At 33.4% G+C, this 19,574-nt stretch overlaps 1 protein-coding gene and 1 non-coding gene across 2 annotated transcripts in view; both read right to left on the reverse strand.

The window, feature by feature from the left end:
• Positions 1 to 376: 376 nt before the first annotated feature.
• Positions 377 to 19,574, reverse strand: part of COP1 (COP1 E3 ubiquitin ligase) — a 253,868-nt gene continuing 234,670 nt past the window's right edge. The window contains 2 exon segments of the mRNA XM_074308440.1: positions 377 to 734; positions 3,677 to 3,721. Coding sequence (XP_074164541.1) covers positions 717 to 734; positions 3,677 to 3,721 — 63 coding nt within the window. The 3' untranslated portion in view covers positions 377 to 716.
• LOC141542067 (small Cajal body-specific RNA 3) lies at positions 12,068 to 12,204 on the reverse strand. The gene has a single exon (XR_012482071.1).

Here is a 19,574-nt window from a genome sequence, read left to right on the forward strand (position 1 = left end):
CACCAGCCTATGAAGTGTTCCAATCTGAAAACCTTGACCAGGTATAGGGAGAAAGCTGGGCTCACATAGTTGACAGACAGTACATCTGTTCAAATTCAAAATTTACATACCAGTTCAGGCCATGACGCCATTAACTTATCTCTTGTGACCATTCAAATCATGGAAAACAAAACAAAACAAAAGTCACCTTTTCTTGATATGTTTCTCTCTTAAATGATTTCAAATCCCATCTATAACTGCTTGTTCTCTATAACTGTCTTGTCAATGACTGAAACTAAAGACTCATTAGATCTCAGGTCTTCAGTTCTTATAGTCTTTCCTTCCTTAACTGCAATGATAGAAATTTTCCTAATTTAGGTGGCTCAACAAACTATTATTCTTTTTTGTTATTTGTTTTTATTTAAAAGAATTTGTTTCCCTATCATAAAAATTAGACAACCACACCACCACCAGCAGCAGCAAAGTCCGTGGAGTTATGTTGATGGTGGAGAGTTCGCTGGGTGTTCCCAGTGTGTCAGAGGTTCTAAAGAGTCCGTAGATGGGGCAAAGGGGTGAAAAAAAAAGGTGGGGGAGAAAAAATTGAAAACAAAACAAAACAAAAAACCCATGATGGTTTTAGGGAGGGACATCATTTAAAGATTTCCTTTCTTTTCTCTTGGTTAACTGCAGATATGGTTCAGCAGGACCCAGTCAATCTTTTCTTGAGGGATGATCCTTCATACCAACTCGAGCACCTAATTTAAGAAAGAAAATATACAAAATGCAATGTGAAGGTGTAGCCTGTAAAAACCTGTAAACAGGACTACCCAAATAAAACCAAGGATCCATTTTGTTCATTTCCCTAAGGATAGTCTAAGGGCTCAACTGTTAAGAAAAGCAGATGTTGAATCAGGAAGACTTGAATTTGGATCCTGTCACAGACACTGGAATGATGGGTGACCAAGGGCAAGTCATTTAATTATATGACCTGACTCAGAGGGTTGTTGTATTGAGAGAAATAATGAATATTAAATGCTTTGCAAACCTTAAGGTATTATGCAAAATATCCACCATTGTTATTGCTATAATTTGAAAATACTACACACTTTAAAGAAATTTATCACTTTTCTTTTTAGAACAGAATGCATCATTTTGGAGGCTACAGATTCTGAAATGATGCAAATTATTTTCAAAAACTATAAGCTCAATTGATGATTTAGAAAAACTGATTTAGGATGCATGTTTGTGAATCGTAGGTGAATTTTTTTTAATGCATTCTTTCAAATTAATTTATTGTTATAGTTAAGGAGTCTAGAAAGTAAAGTACAACATGTATCAGATAGTCAATGAATACATTTTTATTAAGCACTTAATGTCTTTGAATAGCTCAGAGTCTAATGGGTGAGACATGTACATATAGAGTAAACCTGTTAACTTAGCAACTACAAAAACATTTTCAGGTGTTCAACAAGTAGGTTTTATATATTAATGTGTGAAAGGGATTTGCATATTTGTATGACAACAGTAGTAGTAAAAATAATAGCAACTAATATGTATATCATTTTAATTTATGTAGTTTTGTCATTTGGTGCAACCATATCAAAGGTGAGGTCTTTAGGATCTGTCCGTCCATCACCCAACCTCTCTGCTAAGAAACAGATCCAGAAGGCACTGACTCATTAGGAAGTGGAAGCACTAGGACAAGGAGGTCATTTCTGACTCCAAGACCAGAGCTCCTTCCACTGTACCATGTAGGTTCTCATTAAATGTGCACTAGTCCCTTAAATGCACAGAATGGGGCACTCATCACAGAATATCACAGATATCTCAGGGCATTCCAGTATGCATTATTAGTATTTATTTGTTACTTATGGTTGTTCAATAAAAAAACATGGAACATAGGCAATAACAATTGGGATTTTGTAGATTATTTCTTTCATTGTTTACTTGGTGAAATGATCAAACATCAAGATTATCTGAGTTTAAATCTGCCTCATTATACTTAGTCCTCTCTTGATGAAAGATTAACTTTCTCTCCACTGTTATCATAATCTTGTATCAATCACTTCTTTGTAACATCAAAAATGTATTTTATCATGAAGTTGTGACATTGTTATGCTGTGAAACCAATCAAGATCAATAGGTAGGAATGATCAGAAAAAACCAATAAACCTGGTTTGGAATGGAAATAGGAACATAAGAGATCGGCAAAATTGAGATTTTAAAAAAGTTAATCAGATATTCCAATTTTAGGTGCCAAATATTTAATTCTTCAATCTTTTTTCTTCAGCTGTTCTGGAGTCTGACTTGCCCAAGAGTTTTCATAATACTTTATATTACTTTATATTTGGCTAAGCAAACTACTTAACATGAAAGGCTGAAGCTGCTGAGCAGATTCTAGGTACTGTCAGAAAGACCTTGTTCATTCATTACATAGTTCTGAAAGGCAGCAGGTCTAGCAGGTTTCAAGGTCAATAATTCCAGCAGTCTCAAAGACATAATTTGCAGAAGAACAAGATGCAACTTTCTCAGTAGTGTGTGTGATCTTATACTCAGAGTAAAAGAGGGAACAGAAATATCAGATGCCAAGAACCTTCTCCACCTGTTGGAGTATAACAAATGTTGGCCATTTAAAAAACCTGGCTTTTGTCTAAGCTACTTGCTGGTCTCTAATTAGATTTTCAAGCCAATGGAGCAGTATTTAGTTGAATATAGGAGGCTACCATTTTAGATAAATTAATTCAGTTAGCTAGCACTCCCCTGCTTCTTGAGAATTACTCACTGTTTTTCTATTGTTTAGATAAGTTTGGTTTGGAGTTAGTCTTGGGGTTACTAGTCAACATTCTCTTCTCATTAACAAGCAATAAATTTGTTGGTCTTAGGAAAGGACATCCATAGAAAACACGAGTGCTTAATGCCAAGTCACAGAAGAATCACTAGGTATATTAGCAAAAACAGCCATCTCTGTTTGCTTTCACATAAACAGAGATTGCATGAAGGGAAAGCTAATGTGCCAGGTACATTCATTTGTTATTAAAAAAATTAGAAATAGTATTGAAATGAGAAATCTCATTGTTTATTTCTGGATTTCTAATTCCTATCAATTATAGTCAGCTGCAAGAGGAAGTGCTATAATTAACCAATGTCACAGTTATAAAATTAAGTGTGTGAAAAACTCTTGTGTCAGAAACCAAAATAATGATATGTGTGTGGAGGAAGAGGCACTAAGGGATGCTATGGGGCATTTAAATTTTTGAATTTCAATAACAGCCAATATTTGATGAGGAAATAGCTTTTGTGGCAACAGAAGTATACGAATGAAAAAGAGAGAAAATTCACAAAGAATAAAATACCACCACAGCATGATATCTGTGAAATATCTATTTCCTAATACACTTTGGTCCCAGTCCAATGCTGCAAAGGGATTCTAAAGCAATTCTGATTTTTGTAGCTGCTGGACAGTGCTAGTATCTTCTCCAAGGGTGAAAATTAGCTGGTTTCCTCTTGTTCTCCACACTATCGCCTTCTAAGCTAGCCATCATTTACATTATAAGTATACAAGTGTCTGGACTGATCTCTCATAGTGGCTTATTCAAAGTGTATAGATTTCCATGCCTGTTTTTTCACATTCTAAAAAAAGGATCCATGTTTAAAATGGGAATGCAAGGGGAAAAAGCCAAACAAATAAACAACTTACCTTAATTGTCCCCTGACTGTTAGCAGCAATCAGCACATTGGACTCCTAGAAAGGAAAAGGAATTTTTAGTATCTGAGCAGAACACTTTATTAGAAGGCACTAAAACTTTCAGGATATCTGCATTAAATTGAAATGGGAAAAGATCTGATCTAACTAACTTATTATTATTATTATGTTATCACTATGTATATAAATTATTACTATCTAAGTAATAACTAAGCATCAACATATCTACTCTACCACCTAGGTACCAAAATTTTTAGCAATCCTTATTACCTCTAGCATTATATATAGAACTTAGCATTTAAAGCCTTCAGTACCTATTCACCTTTCCAATTTTATTTCATATTACATTCTCTTTACTACTTTCTACTCCAGTCAAGTCTGGTAGCATTTTACTATACAAGACTTCCTTTCCTGCTTTTGTTTCTTTGTCTAGGCTGCCCTCATCTTTTGGAATATACACCTCACTTATCCCCCAGAGAATCTTTAATGCACAATTCAAGCACTATCTTCAGATCAGGTATTTCTTGATTTTCCTAGTAACTGCATTCTCTCTTCTGGAGATTACTTTTTATTATTTCTTGTCTCAACCCAACAACACACAAAACTTACAATTTTTAAAAACTGAGATAAGTTGGAATCAAAAAACAATTGGCCAATTAGTTGAACTTTGATCTCTGGAAAAATTCTAGAATGCATCATTCAAAGAATGGTTTATAAATAAGCTAGAAAAGGAAATGATTACTAAGAATTAGCATGATCTTATTAAAAACAGAATATGATCATTGTCAGCTGAGGGAGTTCTTACTTAGTTGACATGTGTCTAAGTGGAATTTGAAACTAGTTTTCCCTACTAACATCAAGGAAAAGACTTCCACCCTTGTGCATGTCAAGACTTTATAAAAATAATGCAGTTAGAAGTCCTTTAAAAAAAAAAAGGAACAGAATATGCCAGACTAAATTTCTTTTTTGGAGACGGGGAAAGCTACAGATATTATACATATGTGGCTTAACTAAGTTTCAGTAAAGTTCGACATTGCCTGTCACAATATTCCAGTAGATAAAATAATGAGATTTGCGTTAAGTAAGAATGAAATGAGAGGGACTAAATACCTATTGAATGACTGAACCTCAAAGACAGCCATTAACAATTCAATGTCAAGTTGACAGGAAGTCTCTAGTGGAGTGCCCCATGGATTGTTTTTTGCTGTGTGCTTTTTAATTAACTTTTTTATTTCTGACTTGAATGAAGACATAGGCAGCATGCTTATCAAAGTGGAGATGGCACAAAATTAAGTGAAATAACATAACAGATGACTAAGGATACAGAAAGACTCTGACAGGCTGAAATTAATGAAGTAATTTGATGGGGGATATATATTTTTAAAAAGATTAATAAATCAACTTCATAAATATAAGACGGAGGAGGCATTACTAGAAAGCAGTTTAGATGAAAATGTTTCTGTGACTTAGAAATGTGACCTTCTACCTTCCTCAAACTAAAATGAGATCTCTTAGAAAGTGCTGTAGAGAGGATCTTTGGTCACACTTGGCATAAGCTGGGTTGATCTAGATGGCTTCTAGCAAAAGACAGCATTGTATAATAGCCAAAGTGACCAAAGATTTGGAGTCAAATGATCTGAGTGCAAACCCTGGCTCCATGTAACTCATTGCTTTTGTAATAAGTCACACTTTTTGGGGTCTGTGCTCATTTGTAAACTAGGAGGACTGGACTATGATCCTTCCAAACTTAAAGATTCTATGACTTGGTGATTCTGTGAGTAGCTAAAGGAAAAAAAATCTCCAGGTATGTGGATCATTGTACAGAATGGAAATGGAAGAATAACACAAGCCAAAATTTTTCAAGTTGAATTTTATCAAAGATTCCTAGTAGATGTGGCTATACTTTCTCCTGAAACAAAACTGTCACAACATTTTTTTTTAATGGTTTCTGCTGCATAAACAATGGGCAAGGAGCCTTGAAAACTTTGCTAAGAAAAGCCCTGATGTGTTTTCACGCTTGCTTTTACCTTTCAACACTAGTGGTGACATGGAAAATGCAAAATGCATTGTAGAACTGTTCACATTTGTCCTCCGGAAGTACTACCTGCAGCTGAAGTGTCCTTTGAAAATGAATCAGTTACACTTATGAATCCTGATACTTCTTAGACTCACTGCCCAATAATTTATTTGCTCCTATTGTATGTGTGATTTCTAATATTAAAACTTGTTATCCAAACACTTTCCAGAATTTAAAAAAAAATCTTTATTTCTCCTTAGAATTCATGAATAAACTTTAGATAGTAAAGTCAAATTTGATTTTTGCTTCTGGATCCTTCAGGAGTAGTAGGCAGCTTTCCAATTCTTTGGCCCTTTCAGTTTCTCAGTTCACATGAACTGTGAAGTTGCCACTACTCCTCTGAGAGAGGCTGGGAAAATATGACTTTTTTTAGATCACTTCTTAATTAAATGAGCCACTCAAAACCACTTCCAAACTTCTTATTCCTCTCTCTTTACCATTATTCAAAATAACCTACATCATTCTTTGTAGTCAAGTAAAATGACATAGGAAATATTCAACTATTCAGCTACAAGGAGTTCTTTAGTCATGTAGAATCACTTTATTTTTAAATCCACTGGACTGCATCCCCTTTATAATGCTTCTATTATTCTTGGATTTCACAGTTTAATAGATTTCAATTTTATTTAGGTCAGATTCAGAATATCTCTACTCTTTAACTGGAAGTTTTTTCACCCTAACATACAAACCAATATCTTTTATTACATAGTTTGTTGTAGATACACGTATGCATCTATACACTCCAAGAGGAAATGAAAATGCACTACAAGAAAGTTTACAGTTAAATTAGGTTTTTTCTCCTTCAGACATAAAACTTCATTTCCACATGTGGCCTTTCACAATAGTCTTGAAGGATCCTCGGTAAATATTTAAGAAGAGGGATGACCAAACAGCAAAATACAAACTCTTGATAACTGTCTCTGATGTTCTGGAGGCATTTTCGTTTCCTATTAGGTCGCAAAAAAAGTAGCAGGCCACGCTTGTGGTAAGAAGCCAGGCAGTCAGAGCAATGAGGAAATTAGGATATTATGAGGTGTGGTGGCTGTAGCATCAGATTTGGAATCAGGAAGCCCTGAATTCAAATTTAACCTAAGATATTCACAAACTGTGTCACCTTGGGCAAGTCACTTGTTTCTTTGCCTCAGTTTCCTCATTTACAGAAGGCAGATGATAATACTATTTACTTTCTCAGAGTTGTTATCTGTGTATGTTATATCTAAATCCATAACTGCATATCACATTGGTTTTTGGAAAAGTCACTTAAGAGGTAACATTTAGAGGTGGAAGGAACTTAGCAATTATCTACTTTCTCTTTTGATTTCTCTTTTGACAGAGGAGAAAACTGAGGTCTAGGGGGGAAAAATGAATAGCCCAGACAAGGTTAACATCTGTTCCCTAATTTTACAGCTTTCCTGGGATGTTCAGAAAGTTTATGTAATCATTTTTACAAAGTATTCTTTATTTACAGGTGGATTTTCTGTTCAAATGGAAGCATTACAACTTGCCACTAGCTCCAGTGTAAGAAATTACACCCTGACAGAGAGAGGATGGACTCATGATGAAGACTCAGACAACACTGTAGGAAATGACTGATGTGGGAATTAATTTTGCTGTGTGTGTGTGTGTGTGTGTGTGTGTGTGTGTGTGTGTGTGTGTGTGTGTGTATTTCAAGTATCTTTCTCCAGCAAATGTGGAAAAGATAGGAAGTTAATTTTTATTAACTGAAAAAAAATTAAAAATATAGCTTCTTATAGTTGTATAAGTTGCGAGACTGAGGCATAAAAAGTCTGTCCCAACATGAATCCATCCTGTCTTTATTGTCTTATTAGGCATTATTCTTTCCTTCATGAACACTTACAGTCCAGCCCAATGAACCTTTATGCTATTCCTCTTAGAGTTCACTCCATTTCCCCTCTCTTGGTTTTGGCAAAAGATACACCCACTGTCCAGAATTCATTCTTTTAACTCACTGTCACCTCCTACAATTCCAGTTTGCTTCAAAGTTCAGTTTAACCACTGTTTTTATACATGCTACATTTTATTCTTTTGATGCTAGTGCCACTCCTACAACATAACCTTGTATTTATTCTTATTGTGTTATATAGCTCCCTCAAAGAAATAAAAGCTCCCTGAGGGGCAAGAGATGTTTTAGTTTTATCTTTATCTACCCCTTGCCTAGCTCAATGCTTGGCAGAGAACAGTAAATAATACACATTTGCTGATTGATTGAACTTGTGTGTGTGTGTGTGTGTGTGTGTGTGTGTGTGTGTGTGTGTGTGTGTGTGTGTGTGAAGTAGTGGGGAACTTAACCCATAGACACAATTTAGTATTAGTAATGCTCTTAAAGAAACACATATTATCTACCATCTTTGACCAAGTCCTTCCAAACCTCTTCTTCATCCCGATAGCAACCTCCAGTTCTTCCTCCCTGTTGCCCCTATTTTGGTCCCACATGCCTCTCTTTACAGTTTTTACCTTTGGTTCACTAGTTTAACAGTATGCCATTCTCTATCTTTGAATCTCTTACTGCCCCCTTTTCTTATAACTGTTCACATCATGCCAAATCCAAACCCTTGGGTTACTTCCACTAGCACACCCTTTGCTCCTACTAACTACTGACTACTAACTACTGACTACTAACTACTAACTACTGATAGGCTATAGCAATGTTAACTAGATTAACTCTAAATTTGTCATGTAACCTCAAATGAGTTCTCACTGCTGGGTGCTAATCCTTTTATTCCTTTTTGATGGACTCTTTACCATGTTCTCCACAGTAGATAATCTAAACCTCATTTCTTTACAACCTTCCTCCACCATCTTTTCCCCTCTTTCCTTGCATTCCCCTTCTTTCTTATCTTCAATTTTGCCTTTTACAGTCATATCCAAGTCTCTCATCATCCTAAAAGAAAGAAAAACAAGATCTTTCATTTGACTTTGCTATCTCTTCAAATTATTCCATTCCCCGCCTTCTCTTAACAAATAAAACTCATAGTAAAGGGTATTTCCCTTCACTTCTTCTACTTCTTCAACTACCACTCAATTACCAAATACTTAAAACACAACTTAAGACTCAACTAAAACAGTTCTCTCAGAATTATTACATCTTAAGTACTAAATCGAACGATTCTTTCTCAATTCTCATTGTACTGACCCTACAATTGCTTTTGATATCATTGCTCACTATTTTTTCTCCAGGATACTCTCCTCTAACAATTCTAGGGAGTTCCTATTAGTTCTAGGATAAAATATAAACTCCTCTTTTACAGCCTGGCCCAACCTCATTTCCAGCTCCAATAGCCATTACTTCTATCACACTCTGAAACCAGCTTGGTTAGCTTAATCTCACTATTCCTAACACAGGATTCTCCTTATTTTCATGTCTTTCAACTAGTCCTTTCTGGTAACTGGCTTGCATTCCTTTATGTCTACCTTACAGAGTCTCTGTCTTCCTTTACTATACTAACAGCTCAAATACTGATTTCTGCATGAAGCCTTTTCTGTTCATGTTAAAATACTAATGTCTTGTCTCTTAAAACTATCATTTTTTTAACTACTTGGTACACATTTTTATTTATCATCTTTATACTTTCTATATTTTAATATGTCCTTGTTATCTTCCTGACAAGAATATGAAAGCACCTCGTGAGGTGAAATTGTTTCATTTTTTTTTTTTTTGCACTTACATCCAAGTGCTTAGCAAAACCTTACACATATGTGGCAGGCACATATTAATTTTGTTGACACAATTCACTTCCTGCTGTGTTTTTCTTTCTAATTTTTTCCCTCTTAATTTGATTTTTCTTCCACAACATGACAAATATGGAAATATGTTTAAAAAGATTGCACATATCTAACCTATATCAGATTATTTGCTAACTTGGAGAGGGGGGAAACAATTTGGAAAACAAAATGAATGTTGAAAACTATCTTTACATGCAATCAGAAAAAAACAAAATATTATTAAATGAAAAAAAAATACAGTATTGATCTAAAAAAAAAAAAAAAGGAAAATTGGCATGCAAAGAAAAGTAAAATTCCTACTTACATCTTCAGGAAAATGAAGTTACATTTTTATTAACAACTAAAATGTGCATGAGTCAAATAGTTTATGGTCTGGGAGATAAAACTTTTTTCAAAGAAACAATCTTGAGACAAATATGAGCAAGAATTCTCCTCTAGCTCCTTAGAAATATATAGCAACACAAAACTGGGTTTTGTTTTTGCATGTTGTGTTCCGTGAACATTACCATTTTCCTTTAGGTCTAAACTTAGGACTAATGCAAAATAGGACATATGAAGACAGTAAATATATGAGTTTTCTCTTTCTAGATCCTAGCATGTCATAGACTAGTTCTATTTAAATTAGGTGCTAAAAAAAAAGTTTGCTCACACAACTAGTAAATAACAAAGTCTATATTCAAACCCAGTTCTCATTTCAAAGCCCAGTGCTTTTTCACACCTAAACTACACTGTCTCTCTCAGATCAAAGTATCTTCTCTAAATGAGATAATAGGAAGCATCCTAATTCAGTAACAATTCTGAGGACCATTCTTTCTTGGAATCAATCAATAAGCATTTATTATACTCTATGTGACTAGACATTGTGCTAACTGCTGGGGGAATGCTAGAAAATAAACACTAGAAAGATCTTTTGTGGTATCATTATCACACTAAAGAGACCACAAGGAAATCTTATAAAAATGACAATTGTTGCTGGACATGAAAAATAAACTATAAAATATATTTACTTCTTCATTAAGATTTAAAACAAGGTTTATTTCAGCCTTGCAAACATATACAAAATACTTATTAATACATCAAAATTTTCTATTGTGCACTCTTTTCAATTAAATAATTAAAAAAAGATTGGAAAAATATTGAATCTACATTATTTTCTATGTTAAGTTGCTTCTTCTCTTAAGTGGGTTATTTAATTCATGATTAAGCTAGTAAGTAAAATCCTCATGTACAGTTTATGTAAATCATTTAAGCAACTGAAAAGAAAACTCAAACTATCAATACCATTAAGATTCACTCAAAATGGTAAGAAATCATGTACAATATAATTTGATAGATGTATTAATTTTTTGAATGAAACTCCCTAAAGGTAATGTTCTATCCACAAATAATTATTAAAATTAAATGACTGATTTTTTTTTCTCTACTTAAGGTAGTTTTTCTGAATTCAACACTATGATGCCTTCATCTTCCAACTCCAAGACAAATATATGATAAATAACATATTTTTGAGATTACAACCACCTCCCTAATTAGATCTACTCTGAAAAACAGGGGCACCAGTATGAGGTCATTACTACAAAGAGTGAACAATGTAGTAATAGCAACAAGAGAATTCAGAGTAATAAATGGACTTAATCTCCTTCCTATATATAATAATGCTCCCTGATGCCAAGGAAGTCTCATTACAGTTTTACTTCCATTCTTTGAACAATACCCTACAGAAAATAAGTTTTCAAATTTTTAAAAAATAAAACAAAACCACTCATCCTTGCCACAAAATTTAATATTTACTGGTAATCAGGCAACCTTAAACTACTGTAGAAAAAGCATAAAGAATTAAGATTACATTAAAAATATCTGTAAGCTAGGATTTACTTTTTTTTTTTTTTTTGGCAAATAACTATTTACCATAGTGAGTTGTTAAATCAATAAAAGCCCAAAGGAAGAGAACTTCACAATTTCTACATGCAGTCTTTCTGGATATAAGTTTATTTTACTTTAAAATATTTTTATTGATACATTTCATTTATAGAGAACAAACTCTTCACCTAACCCTCAAGCAACCTTCCCCAAACAAATGTATTACCTAAAAATTTAAGCAAAACCATATAATATTGATTGTGAGTGGTTTTTAATATATCACTTTCTACATATGTAGTTTAGTGATTATTAATAGAAAGGATGTTATTTGATATCAACATCATTTATTATAAGTTCATTTTATAGCACAAAATCAGATGGCCATCAAAGTAGTTGAAATGGGCACAAACGTAACCTCTCCATGCAGCTTTTCTTTCTTTGTTGTCCAGTATGTTGCTTCTTGAACTTGTTCCATTCATCACCCTTTTATCTGAGATTCTTACATGACTCTAGTCTATAAAGTATATATACAGATCTAACATTTACTGATAATAAAGTATAATTTTGTGATTCCCACATTCAGTTATACAATCCCATACAGGGTTGTGACTCACAATTTAAGAAGCTTTGTTCTAGTACACCTGGCTGGATAAAGTGCAGAGTAACCCAAAAATAAAATATATTTCTTGCAGGAGGTTGGAAGGATTGTGTGGAGGGGAACGATCAAGCTTAGCCAGCTGCCCTAAGCCAGACAGAGACCTCCACTTTTTTATAGGAAGGCTGCATACTATAGACAAAAAGCATTTCATTGTCTACATGGATGGTCCTTGCAGCTTCCATTTCTGGTGTGTTTTATTATTAAAAGGCTTTTTGTCATATTGCCTTTTCTATTTTAGTATTCTGAGCACATCAAGTTCTTATTTAAACAGATTTTTAATGCATTCAAATAAGGTGAAGAAAAAAAAAGGGAATTCAGGTAATAGAAAAAAAATCATTAAAATAGCACGCAGATACAAAAGCAAAATCATTTTTAGTCAGAGAGGAAAGGTTATAAAAACTGTGTATGAGAGAAAAAGTTAGATACGTACAAACATGAAACAAAAACCTCAAGTTGTTTTATTCCCACTTTGTTCCATCCAATAGGGAAATATTTTTGAAATTCAAAAAGAAAAAAAAAAAGGCAGAAACACTTTGTTGTATGTGATTGATGGGGCATCCAACACTTATCCCCTAATACATTCAACTGCAATGTCTCTGAATTTGGAGTGCTCCTCTGAATTTGCAATGGTATAGTAAGCTGGGGCAATGATTGTATGCTAGTATTTTAAATCAAAGAGCTTCTGAATCTTCATGCAATATTGTCTTTTACCATGCTTTTATATTCCTAGAGAACTATAGTTTGTTCTGTTTTGGTCAATGAACCAAAATACATGAATTACTCTAAGGACATAGTCTCAGTTTAAAAACGTCTTTGGGATAACTGAAAGACAACTTCACAGAAACTAGTTTTAGACCAAATTTTTATGCCATATAGCATGATAGCTAAAAAATGGATTCATAGCCTTATTATTAAGTCAAGCTATATAAATTAATTAGCAAAGCTTCAGGCATGGTATTTCATAGCCCTAACTATAGGATGATTCTTAATCAAAGGACAGAAAATATCACAAAAGGTAAAAGATAACTTCAATTATACAAAAATGAAATGCTTTTGCATTAACAAAATGAACACAAAGGTAATCCTTTAGTTAAAGAATCTTTACATGAAATATCTCAAATAAGAGAACGCTGAATTATGATTCATCTTTATTTGGTCTGTTCCATTGATCTGCTTTTTTACTTTTAAACTAGTACCAAAGAGTTTTTTGATGTTATTGTTTTAAAGAATAATTTCAGATTGAAAGAACTTTTTTTCCCTATTTTTTTATTTCATATGAATTGTATATGTTTTTTACATATAGTTAACTCCCTTAATAAAGAGGTAAGCTTCCTGCTGTGAAATAGTCCTACCAGTTTTAAAAGCAATTTAGAATTATGCTTAAAAAAATAATGTTCATGTTCTTCGAGAATCTAGGCATATACTCTAAAGAAGGCAAAGACAGAAAGATTTCACATACAATAATGCTTGCTATACTATGACATATTCCCAATACTATACTAAGCAAAATCAGTCAATAAAAACCACAGAGTTTATGAAGTCAGAGGTGCAATGCTCAAAAGCTTTGTCAATAGCACATAAAAAATAAAGATACCTAAAAAAATGGTAGCAGAGTTTTTAATACATGTTATATGCATGTATATTTGTATATTTTTTAACCATTAAGGAATACATAAATACTAAAACAAGTAGCAGCTGGGTCTTCAGTCTGGGGCTGTTGCTTGAGCTTCATGAACAAATTGGACAGATCACAACTCCCATGGCAGAAGGAGGCAGGAGTGAAGTTGGTATGGATCAAGTAGATCAAGCTTTTTTCACTTACTGTGGCAAAAGATTTAAAATAAATATGGCACTTTGCATTGAAAATGGTTTGTTTGTGGTAGTGGGCACCAAAAAGGGCTGCAACTTCATTAAGGTGCTGCAGTTTTCTGCATTTTTTTTTTTTTAGTGGAAGAAATAAAAAACAAAAAAACCTTAAATTCTCATTATGATCAAAATGTTCCCTAACATATGTTAATTACACTGGAACAAATTTGTACTTTTGAAACACATTATAGTAGAACAGACTATTCATGAAAATATTCCATAAAGGCCCTTTTTTTGGGTAGTAACAAAGAAGTGATAACAAAGTTTGTGTTTTTTAACTGGGAAATGGCTAAAACAACAACAACAACAACAACAACAACAACAACAAAACCCCACAGTACTCAAATGCAAATGTAGAGTATTTCTACAATAAGAAACCACAACTACAAAGAATCTTGCGAAACATGGACAGACTTTTATGAATGGATGCAAAGTGGAGCAGTTCCAAGAAACACCCCACAAGATGAGTATACAACAGTATAAATGAAAGAACAAAATAAACCATATCATTTTAATGACCAAGGTTGGACCAGAGAAAAAAATGACAAAATGATCTCTCTTCCTCTTTTCTGTAAATGTGGACAATTATAGGTTAAAAACACTGCAGAGACTTTAGACTGGATGATGTGTCATTTAGGTTTGCCACACTGTTTTTTTCTTTTTTCTTTTGTTATAAGAGATGGTCACTGGGTTAGCATGTGGAAGGAAGGGCTAGAACCCTAGTTCAGATCTGCCCTCAGACACTTACTAGATATCTGACCCTGAGCAAGCCAAACTCTGCGTGTCTCAGTTTCCTAAATTTTCTGTAAAATGAAGACATAGTTCCTATTTCCCAGGGATGTTATAATGATCAGATCAAATGAGATAAACACTTAGCCCAGTGTTTGGCACAGAGAAAATGCTATGTAAAGTTAGCTATAATTATTAGATGTTTGGAAATGAGGAAAACGTAAGAGATGTGTGCTTAAAGATACCCACAATTTATTGAAAGAATGAAACCTTGAAGGCAGAAATTGTTGGGCTTTTGTTTTTATACTCCCAGTATTCAATGGAGTAATTGATACATAGCTGATACTTAATACATGCTTGTTTGATTAAGTGGAAAAAAAAAGATTGATAACAAAAGTTACATGAAACACTAGTCTATGGAGAAAAAAAAAAAGGAAAAATAAACTCTGATGTAGTGGGTACTATTTTCATGACTTTTGGAATCCAATTTGTTGGAATTCTCTAATGAATTAGATTTTGAAGTGGTAGACTTTCACACTTAATAATCTTTGTAGATTATTTGTAGATAAAGACTTAATAGTCTTTGTAGTTCCAGTGAGAAGTCAAGGCCTATTGGTGAAAATAGCCAAATAAGGCTCAAACCTTGAAAATTGCTATCTTATTAGGATGAAACTGGATCTGGCAGGAGGGCACAGAGATGTACAACCAGATTTAAGGAGAAGGACTGAAATTTTTCACAATGTGTTTAGTGGCATTTTACAAAATCTAAAGTCACTTTATTAGTTTAAGGATGTAAAAATATTGTACATAATAAGTTTGTTCATAAAATTACATTTAAATTGAATATATTAAATTTAAGAATAGACCAAAGACTCCTGACAATGGAAATTTAATAGGTTCTATAGCTGGCATACCTAATCAAAATATCTAAGAAGGAGTTCTGGGGATCCAAATGAAGCAAATCATGTGAAAAGAAGACTGGCCTGATAGGACATATCTCTCTTTCTTATCATTTATCTGTCTTTTTCCTTCTGGTCTCACTTCAAAATAGTCAATCAAGAAATAAAATATGCAGATACAACATCATTTAGCATCATGTAGTCACATACCAGAAAAACTTAGGCCTCCTGCTTCTTGCAAGTGAGTCTATACCTTATCGGATTCAACAAAAACCAAGGCAGAAAAAGTGAGTGAGTTGAGACAGAAAATGTTCAGAACTGAAGGAGCCAAAAAAAAGTGTCTTCTGAGGTTTACCCAAGTAATAATGGGAAATTTGAATTTAACTCATAGATTAGTTTTTAATTTTGTTACTAAAAACTTCTGAATAAGCTTCTATACTTTAACCATCTCTTGATTTTTTCACATGGTGAGAAAGCACAACATTTTGAGAAAGCTGTTTTTAAGGAAGAATTTTCTAATAAGCAAAGATATTAAAACAGAATGTTCCAAATCCTGAGAATTAGTGAGCTTCTTGTCATTGATGGTAGTATTCAAGAAAAGATTGTTCAAGAGATATCTTTATTAAAAAAGCAGTTTGAGTTAGATGCCTTATAACATCTAACTCTTAAAGTCTGTATTTTTATTCTAAGTAATCTTTAAGACATTAAACTACTTTATAAATAAAATGTACTAGAAAATCAATTGTGCACAAGACCAAACTACTTAAACCGCACTCAGCAACATAAATATATTAATTTAATCTTTTTTTCACAGAATGTCCTTTGAAAAGTTCCATTTTCTTCAAATCTCTACAGCAAGAGTTGTTGACTTTTAAAGTCGCCAAAGTGATAGGAATATGCCCTAAGATAATGGCACATCATTTTTTAGAATGGGAATAAAGTTTAAAAGTGCTCAGAAAATTTTAATATTCATCTATTTGAGGAAGTTACATGAGTTTTTAATGGTTTAATATGGTAACACATGTCTTGTGGATAATATGATCCTTATTTCTTTTTCCTAAACTCTATAGTTTAAACATTGGCTTCCTGGCTAAATTTCTTAATGGAAGCTTTATTAAGAATCAAATCTCAAGTAAATGAATTCATTACTAAAACTTTTCAAAGACTAAATTACTGCTTATAACAGAGATTATTTTTGCACCAGATCCAACAATTACATTTATTATATAGAAGGAGGAAAAGTATAGAGAGAGTAGGTATGAGAAAGGGCTAAAGTACTAGGAGCAGATTTAACAGAAAGAAAAACTACCAAAAATAGCTGAAAATGTTTTTAATTTTTCTATGACCCACAGTACAACCTGAACATATTAGTCACTATTCCTAAAGTGAAGTTAAAAGTATAAAATGGATATTTGCTGCTAAAACATTTCAAATATAGGAAGCAACAGAATAGGAATAAAGGTACATTAAATAGGAAAAGGCATATCTAAAATGATTAAAATGATTACTAACAAAATGTTCTCGTGCTCAAACAGGAATATTAATATAATTGCACAGAAATATCAAAACTTATAGTACCAGTGTCTTTATAAAATTTGACACTTTAGATAGTCACTTCTTTAAGATATGGTTGGTACAAAATGGGGTGGTAGCAGTTAGACACAAGTGAAAGAAATACTGGGAACAAAAGAAGAAAAAACTCTGATATAAATAAATAAATATATATACCGTTTCTTCAAATTAATTCTAATTTTTTGAAATATCACCCTTTAAAAATCCTTTCTGCACAGATTAGTCTATGACTCTACAGCCTAAGACTAGAGTAAGTAGCATTATTTTATGTAACACTAGTTTAAACCCTCATTACCTCTCGCCTGAACTACTCCAATAGGTTAAATGGTTCTCTCAACAAGCTATTGGCGATTCAAATCTAATAAAGCTTATAGTTCAATAGACTTTGGAAAATGAAGGTCACTTAGATATCATGATGTTGAAGATCTAAAGCACCCCTCTGAATTCCAATAGGAGATCTGGGCTTGTCCCAGCCCCCCCCCCGAATCTGAGCCAACTTGGGGTCTCACGGTTTCACAGCCCCCATCAGATTTGAGCCAATTTGGGACTCCACCCATGGGTCCCCTTTAGCTAAATCTCTCATTTATAAAAAGAGCCAAACTAAAGTCCTCTCTTTGCAGAGATTCCAAACATGCCAGCCCTATGCTTGGCATGTCAAGGGTCTCTGCCCACTGTTTCCAGTGCTATCTTCTCTTTACCCTTAACTATTTCCTTAATTAGACTTTAACCTTACTTCCAATCCCAATAATAAACCTCTTTTATCAATCTAGGTTTTCGGATCTGTAAATTCCTTTACAGAGAACTGTGTCGCCAGAAAGGAGTTCACCAGAAGGGAACTCTCTACCCTTGCGCCGAATCCCAAGGGATGCAGGGGAGCCAAACCTAGCCTGTACCCCAAATCTTCTACTTGACCTAATTTAACTCCCTGACCACCAGAAACCCTAATTTCATTTGGGTACGTCAAATCCAAACCTCATCAATGTGGCACCAGAGACAGACTTTATTTAGGACTCAATGTCAATGCATAAAATTTACAAATTTAATACATAAATATTTAAATTTTATGCATGCATATAAATTATAATCTTATGTATGAATTTCTAAGTGTTTAACAATCTTGTTTTATACTTGTTGAACTTCTTCCCTGTATTCTTCCCTCCAAAAACCTGAAACCAAGAACACAAAAATAACCACTTGACTAAAAATATTTTTTCCTTGTTTTGTAAGAGAGGATAAACTCTTAAGTCACTTCAAAATGTGGGTGTTTAATTTAATTTAAAAAAATTTCAAAGTGCACTCTTATTTATAGTAAATGTCTTTCCATATTTCCATTAGATTTGGCTGTGGGTTAAGTATTCCTTTACACAAAATTTTCAAAGATAGGCCCTTCTGGTTTTCTCATCAGAATACTAATCATATAATGTAAAGTAGCTTATAAAATAATTTTGTTCAATGTTGAACAATTTCCCCACAATCAACAACCATTTATGAAAACAGAAACCATATTGTTATAAATTTTCCACCTTTTTTATACTTATTATGAAGACTTTGTTTCACTTTCTTCTTGGATTATTCCCTGTTTTCATTAACTCTTGTGCATATAAATCTAATAATAGATTATGCTCAAATCAAGACAGATGGAAACAAAATATGAAATAAAAAATCACTACTACTAAGTCCAATCAAAGACAACATTCTGGCAACAGATTTTCTCAGCTCTTTCCACATAGCTTATGAAAATGTTAGATATACTATGAGAGGAAAAAAGGAGGCCATATGTGCCCATCAGTTTGGTCAAACCATATAGTGGTCATGACTTGGATAAAAGACAAGCATAATTAATTGAGAAGAAGGTTTAAGAACCAAAAGAAGGCAATATCACAAAAACCTGAGAATCTCTTTTTGTATCCCTCAGTGCTTGACATGTGGTAAGTACTTAATTTTTTTTTTTCATTTGCTTAATTTCATTCATTATCATTTGGTTTGGGAATTAACTTCACAAATTCAAGACACAATGCTCTGTCACAGCTAGCAGCAGGCAAGCTGGCATCAGACCACTTCTGTATCATGAACAGGAAACTAAGTTAAAAAACTGAACTAAATTCAAATTCAAGTTTGGATAATAGTGCAAAATCACTGCTTATAGAATAAGGTGAAGGTTCTGACTTTCTTTGGAAGATTATCTATTGATACCAGTAAGTAGAAGATGGCAGGAATTTTTGTGGACAGAAACTGTTCCTATCATTTTCATACTGAGTGCCCCAATCTTGTCACCTGCTTTGGCTCCCTGGAAATGTATCTCAGAAATGGATAAAGCATTATCTGACTTTGTTTCCCTGGCTAACTCCCTAGACAGGTAGAGAACTACTGTCATTACTTTACCAAGATTCCTGGCAAAATAGATACATAGTAAGAATTCCCATTTCATTGTATTACTGTGGGGGATGTAGAGATGTTGGGTCAGTAGACATAGGTTTAAATATAAGT

Source organism: Sminthopsis crassicaudata, chromosome 4 (assembly GCF_048593235.1).
Source record: "Sminthopsis crassicaudata isolate SCR6 chromosome 4, ASM4859323v1, whole genome shotgun sequence".
Taxonomy (NCBI): domain Eukaryota; kingdom Metazoa; phylum Chordata; class Mammalia; order Dasyuromorphia; family Dasyuridae; genus Sminthopsis; species Sminthopsis crassicaudata.